Source organism: Hippocampus comes, unplaced genomic scaffold (assembly GCF_001891065.2).
Source record: "Hippocampus comes isolate QL1 unplaced genomic scaffold, H_comes_QL1_v1.1 scaffold359, whole genome shotgun sequence".
In the NCBI taxonomy this organism is placed as follows: domain Eukaryota; kingdom Metazoa; phylum Chordata; class Actinopteri; order Syngnathiformes; family Syngnathidae; genus Hippocampus; species Hippocampus comes.
In genome coordinates this window covers 116,766-138,772 of record NW_017806274.1, presented here as the reverse complement: position 1 = coordinate 138,772, position 22,007 = coordinate 116,766, and the positions used below count along the sequence as shown (strand labels likewise).

General features: G+C 42.1%; 2 protein-coding genes and 3 long non-coding RNA genes across 6 annotated transcripts; 1 reads left to right on the top strand and 4 right to left on the bottom strand.

Annotated features, from left to right (window-relative positions):
- Positions 1 to 54: 54 nt before the first annotated feature.
- On the bottom strand, positions 55 to 306 carry LOC109507876 (uncharacterized). The gene is made up of 2 exons (XR_002166552.1): positions 234 to 306; positions 55 to 132 (listed from the first exon to the last, which is right to left on the bottom strand). It is a non-coding gene; the product is annotated as an uncharacterized LOC109507876 (long non-coding RNA).
- Positions 307 to 741: 435 nt separating this feature from the next.
- Positions 742 to 4,720, bottom strand: LOC109507875 (Golgi reassembly-stacking protein 2). Of its 2 annotated transcripts, none has more exons than XM_019857610.1 (8): positions 4,501 to 4,720; positions 3,204 to 3,284; positions 2,923 to 3,126; positions 2,557 to 2,643; positions 2,346 to 2,476; positions 2,149 to 2,248; positions 1,974 to 2,073; positions 742 to 1,380 (listed from the first exon to the last, which is right to left on the bottom strand). In XM_019857610.1, the coding sequence occupies exons 1-8, from the start codon at positions 4,561 to 4,563 to the stop codon at positions 1,151 to 1,153; spliced, it is 996 nt and encodes a 331-aa protein (XP_019713169.1). In that variant the 5' UTR covers positions 4,564 to 4,720; the 3' UTR covers positions 742 to 1,150. The 2 variants fall into 2 exon arrangements, with proteins under 2 accessions (XP_019713169.1, XP_019713170.1); XM_019857611.1 differs by having other exon boundaries at positions 1,974 to 2,070; positions 4,501 to 4,717.
- A 3,353-nt stretch (positions 4,721 to 8,073) lies between these two features.
- On the bottom strand, positions 8,074 to 18,554 carry gad1a (glutamate decarboxylase 1a). Its single transcript, XM_019857625.1, has 16 exons — positions 18,429 to 18,554; positions 17,376 to 17,438; positions 16,569 to 16,727; positions 14,769 to 15,011; positions 14,583 to 14,673; positions 14,156 to 14,268; positions 13,908 to 14,023; positions 13,739 to 13,818; positions 13,560 to 13,614; positions 12,456 to 12,572; positions 12,302 to 12,366; positions 10,989 to 11,067; positions 10,746 to 10,895; positions 10,266 to 10,373; positions 9,633 to 9,722; positions 8,074 to 9,348 (listed from the first exon to the last, which is right to left on the bottom strand). Exons 1-16 carry the CDS (start codon positions 18,502 to 18,504, stop codon positions 9,175 to 9,177), a joined length of 1,779 nt encoding a protein of 592 aa, XP_019713184.1. The 5' UTR covers positions 18,505 to 18,554; the 3' UTR covers positions 8,074 to 9,174.
- LOC109507892 (uncharacterized) lies at positions 11,455 to 11,703 on the top strand. The gene is made up of 2 exons (XR_002166556.1): positions 11,455 to 11,551; positions 11,614 to 11,703. It is a non-coding gene; the product is annotated as an uncharacterized LOC109507892 (long non-coding RNA).
- Positions 18,555 to 18,618: 64 nt separating the features above from the next.
- LOC109507891 (uncharacterized) lies at positions 18,619 to 19,494 on the bottom strand. Its single transcript, XR_002166555.1, has 2 exons — positions 19,045 to 19,494; positions 18,619 to 18,687 (listed from the first exon to the last, which is right to left on the bottom strand). It is a non-coding gene; the product is annotated as an uncharacterized LOC109507891 (long non-coding RNA).
- Positions 19,495 to 22,007: the final 2,513 nt, after the last annotated feature.

The following is a 22,007-nucleotide window of genomic DNA, read 5'->3' as shown; positions in this document are numbered from 1 at the left end:
GCAGGGGGACAGTAAAGGAATGTTTTGTTTTTGGGTTTTTTTTTTTTTTTGGGCGGGGGGGGGGTGAGTAAAGGACATGGGCTAGTCAGCCGCTTTGAGGAGATGACAAAAGCACTGAAACAGACTCCGTACCTTGAAGAAAATGTGAGTGGACAGCCTCCATCAATTGGCACTAATTCACCCACAGCAGCCGCTTTGAGGAGATGACAAAAGCACTGAAACAGACTCCGTACCTTGAAGAAAATGTGAGTGGACACTGTTGAAATGTTGCAAGTGGATAGCGACCGAGGAAGTCGAGGCCCCACCCCCACCCCCTGCTGAGGGTTAAATGTCACGGGCGGTGGCTGGATAAATGTTTGAGCTGCTCAAAATGACTTGACGGAGGACAGCCACCAAGTAGAATTGCTGTTGATTTGGTTTCATATTCCGTTCCCATACGTTAGGCTTGAATTTGAGTTTGTTAGCCTTGAGAAAGTAACCTGTAGCGTACAAAAAGGGGGGCATCTCCTGTCACATAGGCCAGGGAAGCTTTTCAGTACTTCCGTTTTCATGCACAAAGTAACCAAATGTAGAATTGTGGCATAAAATCCTATGCAGGAATATTAATACAGATAACTTTGGCAAAGTATATTCTGTACAGTTTGTCTTTGAAATTTGAAATGCAGCAGTAACATGTACAAAGCGTGAAAATGTCCACTCGGAATGGCCTTTTTGGGTGGATTCATTTTGCTGCTTTTGTTGCTCTTATTTTTTTAAGGGCTGTATATTTCACTTCGGGTACAAATTGTATAGTTCCACTAAGAGTGAATAATAAATGAGACAAATTGTTCCCCCCCCCTGCCCCCCCCAAAGTGAACTATGTCGTCTACATGGAGTATCTTTTTTTCCTGTTCCACCCATACCTTCCTCATGCTTACTTTGATTTCAGTATAGTGACATCTTGTGGCGTTGAGAGGACTACAGCTATGACAGTCAAGGACGCACACAAGCAATTTGTATATAAATGTTTAATATAGACTATTTATTTTACAAATCTTTCCACAAATTCCAAAATGAGTACAGTTTTGGTCCACTTTAACCTGTTTTTTTGGGAAAATCCACAACTCACCTAAAATCCCCGCGAGCGCAAACAGTTACGACAATCTGATCCTCACACAGTTTGTGGGTGTAAAGATGAGTCTCCAGGCATTGAGCTATTTATCGAGTCAGAATTGATTACTGATGATGGAGCTTGGCTTGGTGAACTAGTTTGGACGACAGCGGGGGGAGATGCTTGGTTCTGTGTGACAGCAGCATCTGCGCAGGAGGTCGGAGGACAAGGTGCCGATGAAGATGGAGTGAATGTGGGGATGGTGACCGACTGTGGTGAAGGGAGAATATCTGGAGACAGGAAAAAAAAATCTGTAGTGGACTAAATTACAGAGCTTTTTTTTTTTTTTTTTTGCTGATATACCAAATTTCAATGATTTTGTCACACTTTCCCATTTATTTTACCCTTGAGCTGCCTATTCTGATGTGCCTGCCTGGTCCACATAGAAGCAGTATAAGACAGACATATGGATAAACTGTACTGGAGGCTCAGCTCCCATGTCGGCTTCTCAGTAGAGCGGTAAGAGTTATTCTTCGCAGAGGATAAAGAACGTGCGTATTGTTAAATGACAACGCTGCGATCGATGCTCATGAGCCTGTGCGCTTATGAAGTTTCTTATTATATGTTGGCATTAAGCTAGCTGGGGCTATGTTTTGTTTTAAATATGCTATGCGCACTTGTCTTTGTTTTTTGTTGAGATTGACTAACTTTCAGTTGAGAGTAGCAATGAACAGGTTGGAGGTTCGTTTGTGTGTGTGTGTGTGTGTGTGTGTGTGTGTGTAAAGTAAGATGAGTCACAAGTCAAAAGCATTGGCCGATTGACAGCGTGCATCGTGAAAAACACTTCAAGGCACAAACTATTTAATAAGAAGCTTCAGCGTACCTGTTTGAACACTGACAAGGTCTAAAGACGAGTCTGTCTGCTCTGAGCCAGTCGAAAGATTCACCGGAACGGTTGGAATGACAGCAGTGAGACCAACCTGGTAATCAAAATAATTCCGTCTCTGTGAATAATATTTAGCGACTTCACAAGAACCCATTTAAAAGTGTTGCGTTACCTCTGAGGAATCGTCATGGGGTGGAGGAAGAAATTTGGTCTTGCTGGAAGGCGTGGTGGGTACCCTGTGCAGGTAACCATAGCCGATCCCACAGCCTAGACTGAAGACAAAACAAATTAAGATCATCATTCACATATGCAACTGCGGGAACCACGGTCCGAATTGAGTAGGGTTGGTTTCCGTGGTTACTGGCGTACCTGCCCGCTCCCCCCCAGTGACAATTTGGCCTGACGTACACCTCGCGGCACTCGACTGTGTCCGTGTTGTAGACGTAGAGCTTGAGCAGCCTCCCTTCGTACCCTTGGATGAGTTTGAAGAGATTGTCGTTCTGTTTGAAGAAGAGACACAGAACAGCGGGTCGGCCTCTCGCCATCGTGATGACATCCATCCTAGGTTCAAATTGCCTACCTTGTCCAGGAAGGTTTCAGCTCCTACGATGTAGTCGGTGTAGGGTCTGAGGCCAGCCTGGGCTGCAGGAGATTTCGGTTCCACCTCCTGGACATCCGCCACATCACCACAAAAGACAGTTCAAATGCTTGAGAGAACAGCGGATGACATCAGAGCTATCTGGTTGGTCGATAAGTACAATTAGAGAATCTGGGAAGTGAATTCTGAGATTTGTTTCTTAATAGATTTTACATGTTGGACGTTAGTTGCTGAAAACATGCAAAGACTGAGAACTAGGGCTAAATAATTTTGAGAAACAATTTTGACCCGCCGTTTAACGTTTCACACAAGTGATGCTTGAGTCTCTCAGTCTTTCACTTTACTCACCAAGACATGCCAAACATTTTCTCTAGCGCCTTCAAAGTTGGAGAAGCGGATGCTGATTCCCAGCAGCCCCCTGCCGCCCCACAAGCTGCTGGGGATGACCTCTGTCTCCCTCACGTTTAGCGTCCTGCTACTGTACAACACCAGTTTGGTGGGTTTGTCCACGTTCCTCTCCAGCACATCTTTCAGGGTGTCGTTGTCTTTGCTCTGTCGCACAGCAAACGTGCAATACGTATATGAATTGGCCACACTCATTTTGGACCGTACATGCCGATCTGACTTACTAGTCTAGTGTCACAAATTGCGATGATGAAATCAAAAAACGGCTCCAGTCCTGCACAATCACCTGGAGAATTCTGTTGAACCTGCAAAAAACAAACACAATAATGTGTGTTTATTAAAATTAAAGTATTTTAGCAATGGGGCAGTTTTTTAATCATATATTTTTTTTTAATTGAGAAATAAAACTGCACCCTGTAAAACAGTACATTTGTTGCAACACAATTTTTAATATTACAGTAAAAAAAAAGCAACGAATGAATAAATATCAAGTTCAATCCAAAACATTTATTAGAAATTTAGAACTGTGAATGTGAAACTCTTGCAACAAAATATAAAGGTTAATAATAATATGCATTTTGAAAATATTTTCATTCATTGATATTTTTTTTCCCATCACAATCTTAGTTTCGCTGGCTTTCTGTGACGTCACTGCTTTCCCGTCCTGTGATTGGTTGATCAGAGCAACGCTTGTTTGAGCCAACTTCGACGAGCAAACACGTCTGTGGCAGTCATCAACACTTTAACGCAGGTAATAATCTGAATGTCTGGTGAGTATTGTACATTTTTATATGACTCTAATGTTGTTTGATAAATATTAATTCTGAACTGCGTGCTGTTATATTGTGTTTTTATATACTATTCATGGTTTCTGAATTTTTCTCGCCGCTTTTAGATTTTTCACACAAAAGAAGAAAATAAAAAAATATCAGGGACCTAAAACTACAGTATACTATACACTACTTTCACATGTCAAAAGTCAGAATGTAATATATGGGGTCGAGTCCATCATGCAAGAAATGCCGCAGTGCTGCTGCACTTTACAACCCAGTAAATCAGCAATTAAATCCATGTGTTCAGCCCCTTCTGCTAAGTCACCACACCGGTTATTCTTGAAGTTTTTTGTTCCCAACGACTTAAAATCAGGGCGCTGCCAAACAGCCCTTCACCGACGCCAATTCCAAACTTAATCGTGTTTACCGCCCTGCAAAAATAAGTGCTGAAAAATAAATAAGTGACAACTCATATGAAAAGGTGTTGATAAACAACGCGGAGCGAAACTCGCATGCGGTGAAATCCAACGCCAATGAATCGACGCCTTTTTATATCCGAGAGTACATGAACGCAGCACGACGCTCCGTCAACAGAAAGAATAAGTATTGAAAGAAAACAGAAAGCAAACCAAATTATATTTCTCCATAGACTGACACACAAACAATAACATATTGAATATTCATTCAATATAAAGTAACGTGTGATTTACATTAATTCGCGGCACTTGGTGTTGAATTCGGGACTTACTTTGAGGACGTGATAGCCTTCACTTCCCCCACCTGGCACCTGCACACTTGTCGAGCCCCCCATGCTGTTCGGAGGGTTGAGTTTTCCCGCCGTGGAGTGGATTCGAGCGCAGGACGAGTGTGCCTTGTCTCATTTGCACGTCAAAGGACGTCGTTCCTGTCAGGATTGTTGCAACTCGGCACTTCCGCCACGCGTGTGACCTCCTCCAAGGAAGATGTAGCCTCGTTCGACAGGCTCTGGCGCGACTACATAACATGATGTAAATACAGAAAAAAAAAACTCAAGGAGAAGCTGCAGAAAATATTAATTTATCCTCCTTTTGTATTATTTTGTTCCCACTATACGATATTATGAATAATATTGCGTTGATAGAAGTTCATGCAGCACCGCTCCCTGCCGTCAACTAACATTGACGCAGTCCAATAAAGTGCCGCGACTGCAAAGAGGAGCGAAATTTGTGTGCATTAGAATATTTAGTCATTTTAACGCAGTGACACGATTACAGATGCAGCTCAAAAACCTTTAATCAGAATCATCTTTACTGGCCAAGTATGTAGCACACACAAGGAATTTGTCTCCAGTAGTACCAAAACTGTAATTTGAAGACGCAACTTAAAACGCTACCCATACTTTAATATTATAGTTTGAAACCCTAACCCTAATATGAAACCCTACTTTGACTCAGTAATCAACTTTTTATCCCGGTTTTGAAACCCTAACCCCAGTTTGACACCCTTCTTTGAAACCCCAACCCTAGTTTCAAAACCTACTTTGAAATCCTAACCCAAATTTTAAACCCTATATTGAAACCCTAACCCTAATTTTAAACCCGACATTGAAACCCTAATCCTAATTTAAAACTCTACTTTGAAACCCCAACCCAGAGTTTGAAACCCCCCCCCAACCCATTCAGCAACATTAAAAGTCCTCATCATATTGTAGTCTGCGACTACCATGAAGTTCATTGCCTCCTTTTGTGCACCACATCATTCAAGCAGCAAGTGAGAGACGTTCTTCACCCGGTGACACGTTCTCTTTCAACAAGCCAATGAATAAAGTCTAACTCCCAGCAGCAGCTTGCTGACACTTCAGAACTTTGTAATTGTGCTCTAAAAAGCTTGCTCAGATTTATCGGGCCAATCTTGGAGGAATTGAAATTTGTGCAAAAAGCGCGCAATACTTCAAGGCATCCTGACATCGACGCAGACGATGCTTTTCGACACCACGAAACTCCGTTGTATATGAGGTTATAGAATCTGGAGGTAATTTCAACAGCCATCATAATTACTTTCTAAGTCAGAGAGGCGTGGAGGTGTTCCCTCTTGATGCAACTATCACTTGTTCGAAACTGAGTGCTTAAACAAAAAAGCATCTCTCTGTTGAACGTTAAGTAATCAGCTTGTCATTATTGATCTTTGGAGGTGGTTCAAAAATAGCTTTCTGGCTTTTGTGTGTGTGTGTGTGCGTGCGTGTGTGTGTGTCGGTCAATCATTATCATCAATTCATTACATAATCAGGCCATTAGGATCTACAATATCATGTGGCGGGAGATATATTTGGCTTCTTCATACAGGTGGCTACCGTATTAGTAAAATACAGTCCAGTTCGTGACCAAATATACTTTTTCACAGTGACTGAATAAGATCGTCTTTTTCTTCACAGAGGATAAGGAATATATGCTTGTCAGTATTGTGACAGTCTGCCAATGTGTTGCTTCACTTTTGTGCTCAGATATCCGTTGCTTCAACGGTTCCAACACTGCAACTACCAGTGCTAATTGTTAGCATGTCAATGGTATTTGTATGTTAGCAATAAGCTAGCGGGGCCTATCTTCAAAAAGTTATTGGTTGTTTTTGGACCAGTACGTTAAAGTAGTCCTCTCTTGCCTGGGCTTTGTCTGTTTGGTTAAAAAACAAAACATCCTGGCAACTGAAAATGACTTACACCTGGAACAAAAATATAAATCACCAAACAAACCATTTTTTTTACCCCCTCACTTTGCTTGTATAAATTGTTTCCTGTGCTGCTGCTGCAAAACGGAGGGCGAGCAGACTGCTGCAGGAGCAGATAAACGTTTCACGGTCTGGTGTTCAGCAGCCAGCCCTCCAGAGACTCAAGGCGAAGAAGCATAATGCAAACTCCCACGTCATCTTCCTTTTATCTCACTGGCTTGAGCAAACCAATTAATTGAGGATTGTAGATCATTAATTTGATAGATTTGGCTTCCGATTAAACTATAAAAAAACCCCAACATGAAATGCTGCTCAGCAAAAACCGAAAATGATGCATCATGAAAAATGGACTGAATGGTTTAGTGATTATTTTACACGTTTTTAGACATAAACCAAATCAACTTTTTTTTTGGTGAGTTTTACTGTTCTCTTGTAAGTACAAAAAGCAGTTGGGGACAGCAGGCTCGTAATGATCGCGGCCGTTCAACCATGAAACAAAGTGTTGTCTGGAAGGAGGGAGGATGGGAGAGGAGCCACACAGGCAACCAGTCCATATCTAACGCTCCAGTGTCCAAAAATAAAATGCAGCCAGGCGCAGCCACCAAATAGGCTCACCCAGGGAAAAAAAAGAATAAACTGTCTTAATGCTCTTGCAGGAGTAAGGACAGAAGGGGGCGCTGTCTTAAAGCAGAAGAGCAGATTTTTTTTTTCTTCTGCAATTTGGCCTTAATGCCTTGGAAACAAACTCACTTTGCTTGCATTTGTTTACGGAACATACTTGGACATCTGAAAAAAAAGGTGGGCGGTTTACAACACATGAGAATGTTTGCTTCGGGGTCAACGATTTCATTGAGTCGGATTGTAGATGAAAACAATGTGCTGTTCATTGCAGCAAATGGAGCATATTTGAGATGATTTCAAAAAAATGATTTTGCTAGCTAGATTCTAGTCCGTCCGGCTAGCTAGCTAGCTAGACAGGTAGTAACTTTGTGTTTTAAGTTTTGTCGCTGTTAAGCCTTATTATGACATGAAAAGAACCAAACGCACTTTTAACGAACGGCAAATATGAAATGCAAATGTGATCATCACAACACTGGTCAACAATTTTACTACATTTGTAATTAAAGATGCAAGCGAAGTTTTCTAGATGATATTTGTATGCGGTGATTCCGAATCTGCCCTTGGTTTTTCTCCAGCACATCAAGTTTTCATAATTAGAATAATATCATATTTATCATATTTAATATATAATATATTTAGTCATATTGACGAATTAAGGGTTAGGTTTAGCAACAGGTCAATGTTTTTTTTATTTTTTATTTTTATGAAACGTCACAGCTTTCATTCACAAACGGTAAAACCGGTATTGTGCAAGTTTTTACCGGTCAAACTTAAAAACCAAAACAAAAAATATCTTGAGTAAGTTGATGTGCTGGAAATAAAAGTCAAGACATTTTTTAAATCGGCGTCAAATACACGTTTAGGGCCCGCATAAAACCATCTCTGATTAAAATTTTCTGTTGACCAGTGTAATCATCACGTCAATCCCAATAACCATCATATTATTCCTAACAGTAATAACTTAAGTGTTGTAAGGTGAAAAACATGTCCCCACAGATGCTTGACAGCTCACATCTTTATTCGAACTGTGGTTACAACAGTAATACTCTGGAAACGAGAAGTTAAAGTGCCTACATTGACATTTCATCTGATCCCGGAATGTTATTTGGTTCTTATTACAACAGCAAACAATGTACAAGCTAAATTCTTCAGGATAAATACTGCTTAAGGTCTCCACAGAAAAGAGTGACTTTGGCGAGCATGTTGCGCAATGTGGTTGCCACTCGGACAAACGCGAAATCGCAGAAACAATCGTTGTCGCTAGCATTTTAGCATTGTGCTTTTCTCCCAAAAAAAAAACCAAACAAACAAACAAAAAACGGCTTTGCACAGTTAGCACAACACGTATTGCACAGTTAAAATATTCTATAAATGTGATTTTATCCGTAAGGGCAATAAACACGTCCGTTAATGGAACTCAACCCATCTTTGGTTCACTAAAGCACATAAAAGACTCATGAAAAGCCAAAACATTGAGCTATAAAAAAATAAAATAAAATAAAATAACGCGATTACATCTCTGACAGAGTACGGTTGATTTACATTTAATGTTTGGTCACCGTAAAACATATATTTTGTAACAGTACTATATCCAATACAATATCTAAAAAGACCGCCATAATAAGTACAATACATGTTACATTGACTCCGCCATACTGTTTATACTTAAATCACCACCAAGGGAATGATTGATTTGAGCATGACATAAACAACATGGTCCATCAACACACAGGTACGTATTTGCTGTGCAATGCATAACTTACACGTCAATGCTAGAAGGTTGTGCTCTTTTTTTTTGTGTTTGTTTTGTTTTGTTTTTTTTTTACCTTCATTCAGTCTTCTAAACTATTCTGCATAGAATACATGACATATTGGTGGTCACTCATCAGCCGCTAAGCGCAAATGCTCAACACTTTCAATCTCGATCGCAGGCCATAACATTAGGTACACCATGTCATGAGAACCGGCCCCCAAACTTTTTGTCGACCTTTTTGATACAGGGAGTGCTTGTCTGGGGAGCTCATCAGATTGTGCGGGCGTACCTAATGATGTGACCTCCGTTGTGTATGAAGTTGTACATTTCGCGGTGCGCGCGGGACTCTTACAAATCCCGGCCGAGTCTTTCGATCTCCTCCACCAGGAAGTCGATATCGGAACTCGTCGCAGCCGCGTTGGAGATGACCATGCGGAAGAAGTTGACCTTCTCCCCTTGAGGCTGGTAGCCCACCATCGTGGTACCAGACTCCATCATCATGGCCTTGATCTTTGGGGCCACCTTTTGGAGGAAATCACACACAAATGTTACGAAATGTAGTGGAACCTACAAAGCCGATCACAAATGCATTGAAAAAGAAAAAGATATTTTGAGGTTACTCAATTCTATTTCTTTTTGGGGGGGGGGGGGGGGGGGGGGGGCGCGCTGAAACCAATAGTATGTGACGTGATCAGTCAGCGTTTTCCCAGAAAATTTGGGTTAGATTCCAAATCGGAGGATCTTGAGAATCATTCGACGTTATCTCGCAAATGAATGTGCTGAGTGAATTTTCAAGCAGTCGTTACCTTGTGCAACCTCTCTTGTCTCTCTTTACCAGCTGGCATGCCGCGCAGGCTCGGCGGAAGGTACCAGAAGCATACGTTGGTGTGCTGCGGCTGATAAGAGAAAGGACCATTTATAATAAAAGCTGATATGCGCTCACAGGGAACGCGACATGAGGTACCCTGGAACAGACACTCACAGTTTTGCTACAGGGGAGGGGCAAAATGTTATGATGCGAGGCAGCGAACTGTTTACAATATTATCAATGTACACAATTTGAAAACAACAACACAACTTGTATTTTTGGGGCTCTAAAACAGTAATTCAGGTTGAAACAACTTGCAAATATGAATTATTGCCCTTCATGGCAACAATGTTAATGAGCACATCATAGGGAGGAAGTTGTTTGCGCCAAAATAATTTGCTGTATTGTTTTGACTTCTATCCTTCACTTGCGCGACATTACAAGGGACAACGAGCTCTGTAAACTCTTCTTTCTTTCGGGAGGGAAATGCAGGAAACCCAATTTTCGCACCAGCAACACTTAAAGTATCGTCATTAATGATTCCCATGTGGAAAAAAAAAAAAGAAGTGCGTAGTGGCTTTTGGGACACCCCGTACTCTCGTTAATGTTGTAGTTAAAGGAATGATCTCACCTCTGTGTTAAAAACCATCTCGAAGCCTTCTCTGCCTTTGATTTTGTCGTAAAGGTATGACGACAGTTCCAGACACTTGTCGATATGTTGTTCGAATCCCACCGTTCCCTTTTAAAGGTCAGAGAAAAAAAAGTAGATGAGTGTCTTTTACATGACGGACTCCAGAAGCGCTTGGAACCATCAGAATCATACTGACAAAAGTGACCTACAAACGTCTCAATATTTTCTTCCATCTTTTTGTTGGACAGCGCTGAAGAAATGACACTTTGCTACGATGTAAAGGAGCGCACAGCTTGCATGAAGTCATGAAAATGTGTGACTTTGGTGGGCGACCAGGCGCCCACGAGCACCATGTTGGTGACCCCTGCTCTATATTAAAAAAAAAAAATCTCCCAGATTCTTCTGCCAACACCCTGAAACTGAGCTGCAACACGCTGACCGTGTCCTCACTTCCACGCCACGCGGTAAGCAAGCGGGTACCTTTGCCTTCCACATGAGCCAGAACTTGAATATGTCAACATGGCGACCGCACTGAATGGCCTTGTCCCCGGTGTCGAACGCCACATCGTACTGCTTGTCCGGCTGGAAGAGGTAGCCGGCGCACATGGAGTTGCAGCCTTGTAATAAGCCCTGCAAGCGCCAAGAGTGACAATTAAGCCTCCTCAAAAGGTACATAAAGTCTGGGAATGTGCAAGACAAGCCGGCGCAAAACACAAATCTGACCTTTTCTCTGACCAGTATGGCGGAACACTGCAGGGGCACTCCCATCATCTTATGGGGGTTCCACGTGACCGAGTTGGCTCTGCACACATCATAGACCCAACAGCTACGACTCCCGCTCGATTTTCCCCGTTTTCCCCAATCAATCGTGGCTAAACCTTGCGATGCACGCGAGAGGGCAAATTTCATGCGGGGTGTTTACAAACCCTGCCAGAGGTTTGCGGTTGAGTGCCGCTTAACCTCAGGCGAAATTCGTTGGATTTTCTCCGAACAACAAGGCGCTCTGATCGTAAGAGAACCCAAGGCAGGGAAGTAACAAAGTGCAAATACTTGATGATGTGGCGTTTCTTTACGCTGCAAAAATAGCGGTTTTATTTCAGAAACCGACCAGTGCCGGACGGATTTTACGGCAGATAGTGTCAGCCAATCATGAGCCAATGCGTAATTATGTCATCAGAAACTCGTCAGAGCATTTCTTTTTTAGTCACTCGAAAGTGACCGTAAAATATGATCATTGTGTGAAAAGTCCGTGAAAGGTGATGTCATGAAACTGATGGGTCAGCGAGGTTGGTGTTACTGTCATTGTGTGAAAAGTCCGTGAAAGGTGATGTCATGATCGGTCAGCGAGGTTGGTGTTACTGCTTCAATGATTTTGCCAATGGTGGTCGCAATCAGGTGGCTCGAGAACCTTTTACACTTTTCTCTGAGTTGTCTGCTCTTGTGACAAAATTACACCAAAGACCTATTTGAAAGACTTTTTCAGTAAAAGCTACATTTGTTCCGAACTAACTCCCTTTAATTTGCTTAATTTATATTTACGTAGAATACCGAATGAAAAGTACGAGCCTTACCCTGGAACCAGAAATTTTACAAACTCGTTTTTGACTTCATCCATTTCATTTAACGCAATGTGTCAAAGTGCCGCAGTAGAGCCAATTACTGCCGAGGAGGCCTTACTCAATGTCTGCTTTTTTTTTTTTTTTGCCTTAAGTATCGGTGACTGGTATCGGCAGCCTTAATGAGTACCCGGTAACTTAAAATAATGCCGGTATTGACTCGATACCTGGTATCTGTCATCGCCCATCTCAAGTATTGTAAAAATTGGATATACTGTAATCGGATCAGCACTTTTACCGCAAACTTTGGTAGTGACATGTTTGATTTGCACAATTTCTTTTTTTTACCCTCTAACATCTTAGAAATAGTGCATTAAATCTTTTTTTTTTTTTTTTTTAAGGGGGCGGAGGGGAGCAGCAAGACTTCCAGTCCTAAATTTTGTATCGTGCTCTCTGTCCCAGTGAATTGTTATACCGCACCTCTCGACTCCATTCAGCTTGTGTCTGTGCTTCCTCGACATGAGCAAACCTCCTCCCCATGCACCCTGCACACATTTGTTTTTTTTTTTCCAGGAGTGAGAACACATCCTTTCAAATATTAATTTGACACTTATATTACGGAACATTCCCTTACGTCCACATGAAGCCACATGTTGTATTTTTCACAGATGTCAGCGATTTCGTTGATAGGATCGAAGGCTCCGTAGACGGTGGTGCCGGCCGTGGCATTCACATACATGGGGACGAAGCCCTGGAAGGGAACGACACGTCGGTAATGATGTTCCTTCCCTGACATCAGAGAGGCGGGATGGAGCATTTGGGTAATAATGCACTCCTGCTCTCTGCAGATACGCTTCCGACAAAAATTGCTTGCCCGCCCCCCGCCCCCTCCACTCCAGCCCTCACATCACTTTGCCTTGAAGAATGACTTGCAGCACTTTACTCCACAGGAGCCTCACATGTGAGCGGACAGAAGCGTTATTAATATAACCTCGCTTGCCCTGGCAAACTGTGCAGCACACTGTGGACGAATGCCTCATTGTACACTTGAAGCAAAATACAGCGAACGGAGCAATTTTGAATTTGATCAAACTATTCTGGGGGTAGATGTCGCACTGAACTGAGGAAGTCCAACTGCTGTCATCTATCTACAGAATTACACCAACAAGTATGTTTTGCTTTTTTATTTTGGTGCTACAATCACACACAGATGGATACCAATGACGGCGCGTAGGAAAAAAATCAGATCATATCCATTGGTGATGGGATTTGAAAATTTGCAAATGAGCATTGACGAATACAACCATTGAAAATTTTAAGACGATATGCCTGTGAGGATTGTTATATACTCTGTCGACGTGTTTTGCGCCACCGTTTGTGTTCAAATACCTGTTGCTTCAACGGTTAGAACGCAGTACCACCGCTGCGATTCGTTAGCCCGTCTATGGTGCTTTAAATTGTTTGTTAGCATTAAGCTAAGCGGACTTGTGTTTGTTTCGTTGAGTCGATGCTGTTTTTGCTCTGCATTTTTTTTCTCAAGAGCGTGTTTGTTGTAAGATGAGTTTGAAATGATACTAAAGTGTTTTGGGGATCATAGTTTGGAGTCTATTTACTACGTAAGCTATTAACATAGACAACATTTTTCTATTTTTAGTTTTTCACTATCCCTATTTACTGTACCGTAATTCTATTTCCATTATCTCCTATCTCCTGACTTTTTTTTTTTTTTTGTCTTCACCTTTTGCTTGGCTTCGATTACTTTGGCTTCCAAATCAGCAGGAATGACTCTTCCTCTGGAAAAGAAAATTCACTCGTCAGCAATCGTTATGATAGCTCAAAAATCCCAAACTATTTGAACACCAATGTCTGACTTCCAATCTCCATCTCAATACAATAAAAAATAAAAAAAATCGCAACCTCTCATCTGTGCTGAGCAGAATCAAGTTCTCAGTCCCAAAGCCCAATGCTGCACTGGCCTTTTTGATTGAGTAGTGGCTCTGCCAGAAGAAAGTCTCAATCAGCATTTCATGCGCAAAAACACGACAGGAAAAAAAAAGTCTTGCCCGGCCGGCAGTGTTGAACGAACATGCTCAGAGGTGAAGAGGACCAGTCGAGGTGCAGCTGCCATGCCTTTGCTTTTCACCTCAGGGAAGAACTTGTAGCGTGCAATCATCACACCGTACATGTTGGAGATGGCTCCTCCTGCAGGAAACCAGATGGGCTCTCTCAGCGGCCATCGCGACACGATGGTGCACGTGGCTGACAACAGCGCGTCCAATCAAGTGTGACACGTGCGCATTGGCTCACTCATCAGAGTTGGCGCTGCGCTCTTACCTGGAGAAAATATTCCATCCCCCTCCCCCTCGGGCCAGCCGATGAATTCTCGCATCTTTTTCAGTGTCAGCTGCTCCATCAGGACGAAGACGGGCGCGATCTCATAGGTGAACCTGTGACAGAGAAAATGGGGGGTGGGGTTGGGGGGCTATTTCACCGCATGAACGTGCTTCCACCCTGTTGAGACTCTAGCGCGCCGCATTTAAGTTACTTTGATTGGCTAACAACTGGGACCACTTCCACAGCCTGCATTCTATTTTCTAATGTTATGACTGTCTGTTTTTTTGTACGGTACAATAAGCGCTGTTTTTGTTATTCGGAAACATGTTACAATATTTGAGGCTGTTATGCTGAACGGCTGAAACGGATTCTTGACATTTCCATTCATTTCAATGGGAAATGTTGATTTCAGATACAAAACGCTTACATGTTGGTGTTGGCCGTCGAGGTGAGCCACTCTCCTGCCAAGCCGACAATGTCTAACCCAGTGGAGAGCTGGTTGAAGAACCTGGGATGACCTGCACATTGACCAATCCAAAAACACCATCAAGGTAAATACCGCCCGAACAACTGAGCTCCTTGGGGCCTTTTTGTCCCCCCTCCGCCCCCTCACCTGTCCTCACGCCATACTTTAGAGTATCCCGACAGTCCACCAGGATCTGCTCCAGGGACTCGGGCTGGTCCGAGAGCTCCAGGTTGAAGCCTTCCATGCCCTCCAACAACTGGTGCGGGTGGTGGAAGTCCAGGACCTTGGTGGACCTGTCGAAGGTTTTCCGGATGTAGCTGGTGAGGATTTCCACCACCTCCAGCAAGAACTGCATGGTGGGCTCTTCTCCATTTTTGGCAGGTAACAGCTCTGCAAAAAGAACTCAACTGTTGTCTGCATAATAGAATGTACTAAACAACTAAATACGAAGATGGGGGAGAGATTTTTCGCTTTTATTCCTGCAACTTTTTATACCACCAATACAAAAAGTGCACACACCCCTGTTAAATGTCAGGTTCTCGTGACATACAAAAAGAGACTCAGATAAATCATTTTAAAATGTACTACACCATGAATGTGACCTTTTTGAGATAGGAAATTAAAAATAAAAACAATGTGGTTGCATAAGTGTGCACACCCTCATCACTAGAATGAACCAATCCCGGTCAAGCTCATGTTAAATGAGGGCTTAGACCTTCAGATAAAGCTTTTCCTGACACTTTCTTATGGGTAAAAGGTTTAACCTTGGCTTTACCACAATATTTTCAGAACAGAAGCAAATCTAGGAATGGTGACTATTTTTTTACCACGGCATCATGACACATCTTTGTACTTCCAAGTTAAATACAACTGAAGTGTAATTGGGCAGTGATTCTTTCCCATGCCACGAGCCTGAGTCCCACTGGTGATACCTACACACTACTTTAAAAAAAAAAATCCCTGGAATAGACACTTAATGTGTTCACATCAAAAGTCAAGAAGTCCATAACTGTCTTTCAAGAAATGTGCATTCTGCTCAAATTCAAATATATTTCTCCCCCAAAAATAAGATTGGTCTGTTTACTATTGTTTACAGAACATTACGTACACTTGCAGAATTTAATAAGATCACCCCCCCCTCCAAAACAAATGGCTTTACGAAGATACTTTTTGAATTCATCTGACATTTCCATAGTGTTGAACTGCATTGCATTAAGCGTTTGTAAAAGTTTGCCCATCTCATGACCGCAGTCAAGTTGGCACGACCGCAAGCAACACCCATCATAAAAAACACATTGCTTTCGAAATATCTTCCTGGAAGTGTCAATCAAAAGTACATTATCATACCCACACAGGGCGATTTCACTGCATCAGCTCGTGCAAGATAATTTGGCCTGCCAGTGTATTTTAGGAAGGCCAGTGCTGGGATGTACCAAAGTAGAAATACTTAGTTCGTGATATTAAATGGAAAACAATAATCAACATTTTTGCCCATTTTCTGACATTTTATTAAACCAGTAACGGAATCCTAATTCCTTTATGCACTTTCAGCGCCGTCAATTTGAAAGAATGTCTTATTTTTTAATAGAGGGAAGTAAAACGTAATTTTTAATCCCATTCATTGATTCATCGGCAAAATACTTGACAGATTAATTGATCATGAAAATAATTGCTATTTACAACCCTATTGGATGCTATTTTGTGTGCATTTTTTCCCCGTCATGCCAAGTTATCAAAATGGGTTCTGTATAAAACCGACAGTCAAAAAAAAACAAAACCCTCTTAGTTTTATATTTAAGTACATTTCAGATTTCTTCCACTTTTGCCGTTTTTTTTTGGGGGGGGGGCAACACATTTTCTTCCAGCTCCAAGGCCACCGATTCCGCATTTTTTTTTTATTATTATTATTTTTTTACACAAGCTAGCCAAGGTTGCAGGTGTCCCTACCTCTGGCAAACAGGTTGGAGAAGTCCGTCTCCGTGCGCGTGAAGCGCGCGCCCCCGCCGCCGTTGTCGCCCGCGAGCATGAAGCTCCTGGCCGCGCGTTCCTTGAACGAGCCGGCGAACCTGCTCCGGTCCTCCACGCTGTTGTTCTTCTGCAGGAAACCTAGCACAGTCCGCAGCATGTTTACATGATGGAAAGTACTCCAATTTGGTGCTTTTCAACTCGTGTCCTCCTCTCGGGGCCCTTTTCGAAGAGTAGGGCCCCTTATTGTGGGCCGGGAGAGGTGGGGGGGGGCACGATGACGTCAGTAGCTTATAAACAAACCGCTGCCGTCAATTCGTAGTCAAGCTTCGCATTTGAGTCTCCAACGCAGCAGATCCCAGATCGCCCACAAAAAGCTGTTCATAAATCAAAGAATTACAATCTGAATAGCGCGCGCAGGTCCTTTGGAGATTTTGTTTGTTGCAAATCTATTGATGGTCTTTTTTTTTTTTTTTAATGTGGTCTTTTATGATGCAAATGAAGACCGCCGGCTAATTAAACGGTCGTGATGAAAGCAGCGGAACGTGTCGGTCAAAAAGTGTTCCAGCCCACCGGTGCGTGGCAGTCACTATTATGAGATGTGTCAGCTCGCATCGGGGGGGCTGAAATTGACTCTCGGGGAGTACATCGTAAAATCCATCGCTAATTCCTTCCTTTTATTTCATCAGCTTCCACTCAACAGTGATATAGAACTTAATCGTTCATTTGGTGCACATTCTGATGTAAGCCCCCCCCGCCCCCCAAAAAAAGTATAGAATTCATTTTTACCACAAATCTTCATTCCCAATTTTCTTGTACATCCATGAGCAACTCCACACCAAGCGTCGTAGCCTAAATGCATAGAAAATAATCAGCACAACAAAATTGACAGCGCAAATATGGCATTTTAATCAACATGCAAAAAAATGGCGATAACAAGTAAGGATAAACAGGCACATCTTGGATGATTTCAGCCGTTCGATGGTTCCCCGTGGGCCCTTCACACTTAACCCCTCCATGACCTAATTTAACTTGAAATTAATTATCTCTCAGCTTCAAAATGGCACCGAGTAAAAAAAAAAAAAAAAAAAAAAAAAAAACGTGCAAGACAACACCGGTGCCTTATCGCGGGCTCGCAGCCACCGGAGAGAAGGGGAGGGGCCATCAAATGGTAACACCCCCCCCAAAAAAAGGAAAAAGAAAAAAAAGAGCAATTTCGTGGTCGAGGTGGCTCGGTGCGAACAACAGCAAATCCACATTTTAACCCTCTGCTTCGGATCATTACACAAATCATTGGCCTGTGCTCAGCTGTTTGGACCAGGCTGTCGCAATTATAATAAATTCTATATGAAACATTTAAAATACACATCCACCCCATACAATTATTTTAAAAAATGTATCAAAAAAAAACCAAACACACAGTTCGTTTTTTTTTTAATGGCAGAAACACGCATGCTATTCACTAGTCTTGTTTTGTTCTTGGAAATATTTCCTCGGGCTGCAAATGTTCAAGTGTTCCATTAAGGCCAATTTAATATGGCTCAATTAATTGCCACTTTAGGGTCTCTTTACATGCATGCATCCATGTGGCCGCTTGCCACACGGGCAGACGGAACAACAACAAAAACAGCAATAATAATAATAATAAGAGTAATAATAATAATAATAATAATATTAATAATAATAATAATGTCCAGGGCGTCCGTAATGCAGCAAAGAAAGAACCCATTTCGCCGCCTCCCTCTCCACCCCCCCCCCCAACCCCAATGGAAATGATGAATGACCCACGAAATCGGCCTCAGTAACACGCGTGAAATCGCCTTTTATCTGCCGTGCACCTACTTGAGCCCGCTGGCCGTAAATTTGTCGCGTTGGGATCCGGATCGCCATCGGAGGAGGAGGACGGTGCAGACGCCATCAATCCAGAGCAGACTCCGAGCCAAAGTCCTCAGCTTCTCCGCCCCCCCACTCCCCAAAAACCAAAAGAAGAAAAAAAAAACCCAACAACAAAAAAATATATATCCACGTTTTCTTTCTCGGTTAAAAAAATGTCTTTTTTTTTTTTGGTGGGGCGGCTATCCAAAAAGAGAGGAACGATTCACTGGTCGGGAGAGAAGAAAATCCACATGTGTTGTTTTGATTCAACTATTAGATAAAACAAATGATTTTTCAAATTGCACCATTCGTTGGTGTTGCATTATGCGCGTACAAAAAAAAACGTAAACGTTTTATAATCTAGTGTTTGATTAAAACGCAATTGGGCCAATATTCTATTGGCAAAGTCAACATGCATCCTTCATGTTTAAACTAAAAATACTAATACACCGTTTCGATTATTGATCGAGCAAACTGTGCACAAACCGTATCCGATCCATTTTTAAAGGGAGGTCGATGCCCCCCACCTGTTAACAGCACGTCCACAAATAATTTCCTCCAGTTGGCGTGCACATGCACTCACCGTTCATGTGACGACGAGGCGCAGTCCAAAGTCGACTTGAGCTCCTCCACTCGTGCGATGCCACGCAAGGTGACCTTGTCCAGGCTGGAGTTGACATTTAAGCCCACGAATGACGAGTCATTCCAACCTTGGTCGGGAGTTTGTCTTACCCCCGCTTCCTTGCTCTGCGTGTGTCTCTCTCTCTCTCTCTCTCTCTGTCTCTCTCTTCTTCTGAGCTCAGTGAGACTTTCTCCTTTTTTTTTTTTGGGACAGGGGCAATTGATGCTCTCCTCCGAGTCCCCGTCACGGACCTCAAGTTTGATGCTGGTGGAGCAACACATGTGAAAAAAAAGAGGGGGGGGGGCGGTGTGTGTGTGAGTGAGGAGGAGAATTTAAAGAAAAAAAAAAAAAGAAAATGACATATAGCCACAATATATCCTTCAATCGCTTACTATTTCGTACCCCTCCCAACTCCCCCAAGCCTTTAGTATTCCAGAAACGATAACGCGCTTTTTTGTTTCAGATGACGTCATCGCTGCTTGTCGGATTTGGGACGTGCTTGCTCCCACTTTAAAGTCATTTCAGAGACATTGTCGAGTGTCCCTATTAAAGTCTCCGCTAGATGGCAGTCAGCAACCAAATATCAACCAGCGCGCCACCAACTTGTGATGGGATTTTCGGCTCTTTTCGGTGATCCGGTTCATTTAGATCGGCTCAGTGAAAAGAGCCGGCCATTTTTGGCTCTCAACGGCTCTTTTAATTTTAGCTTTTCTTTGAAATATTTATGACAAATTTAGCATACATTTTGATAAATGACTTGGTGAACTAAATATTGCACTCTACTGACTGCAAATAGCAACAATTATCAAGCAAAGAAATGGCTTTTTACTTATTTTATTGAACATTAAAAAGGCTCCAAACAAGAAACAAGCAACAAAATTAAACTTCAACCAACAACAATCAAACGTGCTGCATCATAACAAAAATAGTGAGTATTAACTGCAACAGCAGCAGTGAACAAAACAAACATAAGCTACTCCTTGCTTTATTTTAAATTTTCAGTCAAGAAAAACTAAATACTTCAACTTGGAATACTTCAATTTGTCCAGTCTTTGAGAACACCTTCTCTGACGGGACAGATGTTGCTACAATGCACAATCTACTCTCCATTACTTTGATCAAACGGGGGTAGACAGAAGCGTGGTATTTCCACCAGCTCAGTGGATCAGCTGCCCTTGAAATCTGTGGTTCTTCAAGATATGCCCTAATTTAGTGTTTTGTGTTTTTGCACACTTGGCTAATACTGTAAATTAGATTCAGATTGCTTGCCAAACACCTTTGTGGTTTCCCGGACAGGAGGGGGCGAGATGAACTAAAGACATCAAATTCACCAGGAAGAAGAACACCACGTACAAGCACAAGAACGGTACCACATCCGGTTCAATGAGCACGTTTTTCCGCTGTCCACAAGTCCTGTTCTCAGTGAGTAATTTTAACATTTTAAACTGACTTCGCAGTTAATCTCAGTGTATAGATGTAGACAATTGGGGAGAGTTATTATGACACGTTGCTCCTTTCATTTTGTTGTTGTGACTCAACATAAAAAAAGAACGTCAGCAAAGGGGGGTGCAGTGAGCGAGCACGCCGCCGACAAGTAGACCTCAGCTGTCAATCAAAAAGCAATCGCGAACAGCGTTTGACTTGAATACTATTCTGTATGTTTTCCACACCAAAGCGACCATGTATAGGAAGGCGTTTTTAGCCGAAAAAAACGACCATGTATCGTAAGGCGTTTTTAGCCGAAAAAAACGACAATGTATGGTAAGGCGTTTTTAGACGAAAAAAACGGCCATGTATAGTAAGGCGTTTTTCGACAAAAAAAAAAAAAACGACCATGTACAGCAAGGCATTTTAACCCAAAAAAAAGACCATGAAAAGTAAGGCGTTTTTCGACAAAAAAAAACGACCATGTATAGTAAGGCGTTTTTCGACAAAAAAAACGACCATGTATAGTAAGGCGTTTTTAGACGAAAAAAATGACCACGTATAGGAAGGCGTTTTTAGCCAAAAAAATGACCATGTATAGTAAGGCGTTTTTAGACGAAAAAAATGACCACGTATAGGAAGGCGTTTTTAGCCGAAAAAAACGACCATGTATAGTAAGGCGTTTTTCGCCGAAAAAAATGACCATGTATAGTAAGGCGTTTTTCAACAAAAAAGCGACCATGTATAGTAAGGCGTTTTTAGCCGAAAAAAACGACCATGTATAGCAAGGCATTTTAACCCGAAAAAAAACGACCATGAAAAGTAAGGCGTTTCTCGACAAAAAAAACGACCATGTATATATAGTAAGGCGTTTTGAGCCGAAAAAAATGACCATGTATAGTAAGGCGTTTTTAGCCGAAAAAAACGACCATGTATAGTAAGGCGTTTTTAGACGAAAAAAACGACCATGTATCGTAAGGCGTTTTTAGCCGAAAAAAACGACCATGTATAGTAAGGCTTTTTTATCATAAAAAACGACCATGTATAGTAAGGCGTTTTTAGACGAAAAAAACGACCATGTATCGTAAGGCGTTTTTAGCCGAAAAAAACGACCATGTATAGTAAGGCTTTTTTATCATAAAAAACGACCATGTATAGTAAGGCGTTTTTAGACGAAAAAAACGACCATGTATCGTAAGGCGTTTTTAGCCGAAAAAAACGACCATGTATAGTAAGGCTTTTTTATCATAAAAAACGACCATGTATAGTAAGGCGTTTTAGACGAACAAAAACAATGAGATTGCTCCAAATTTGAATAACCACGCCCCAAAGAGCCCACCAATCAGAGAACACCTCATTTACATAACCACGTTCCCTTACCACCAATCACAGCATGATTTCGTTCATGCTCCATCCACTTTCACAGCTATCAGCGAATCATCAGCCATCATTCCAGCCAAGCCACACCAACTTTCCTGGATTTTTCTGCCTGGAAAAAA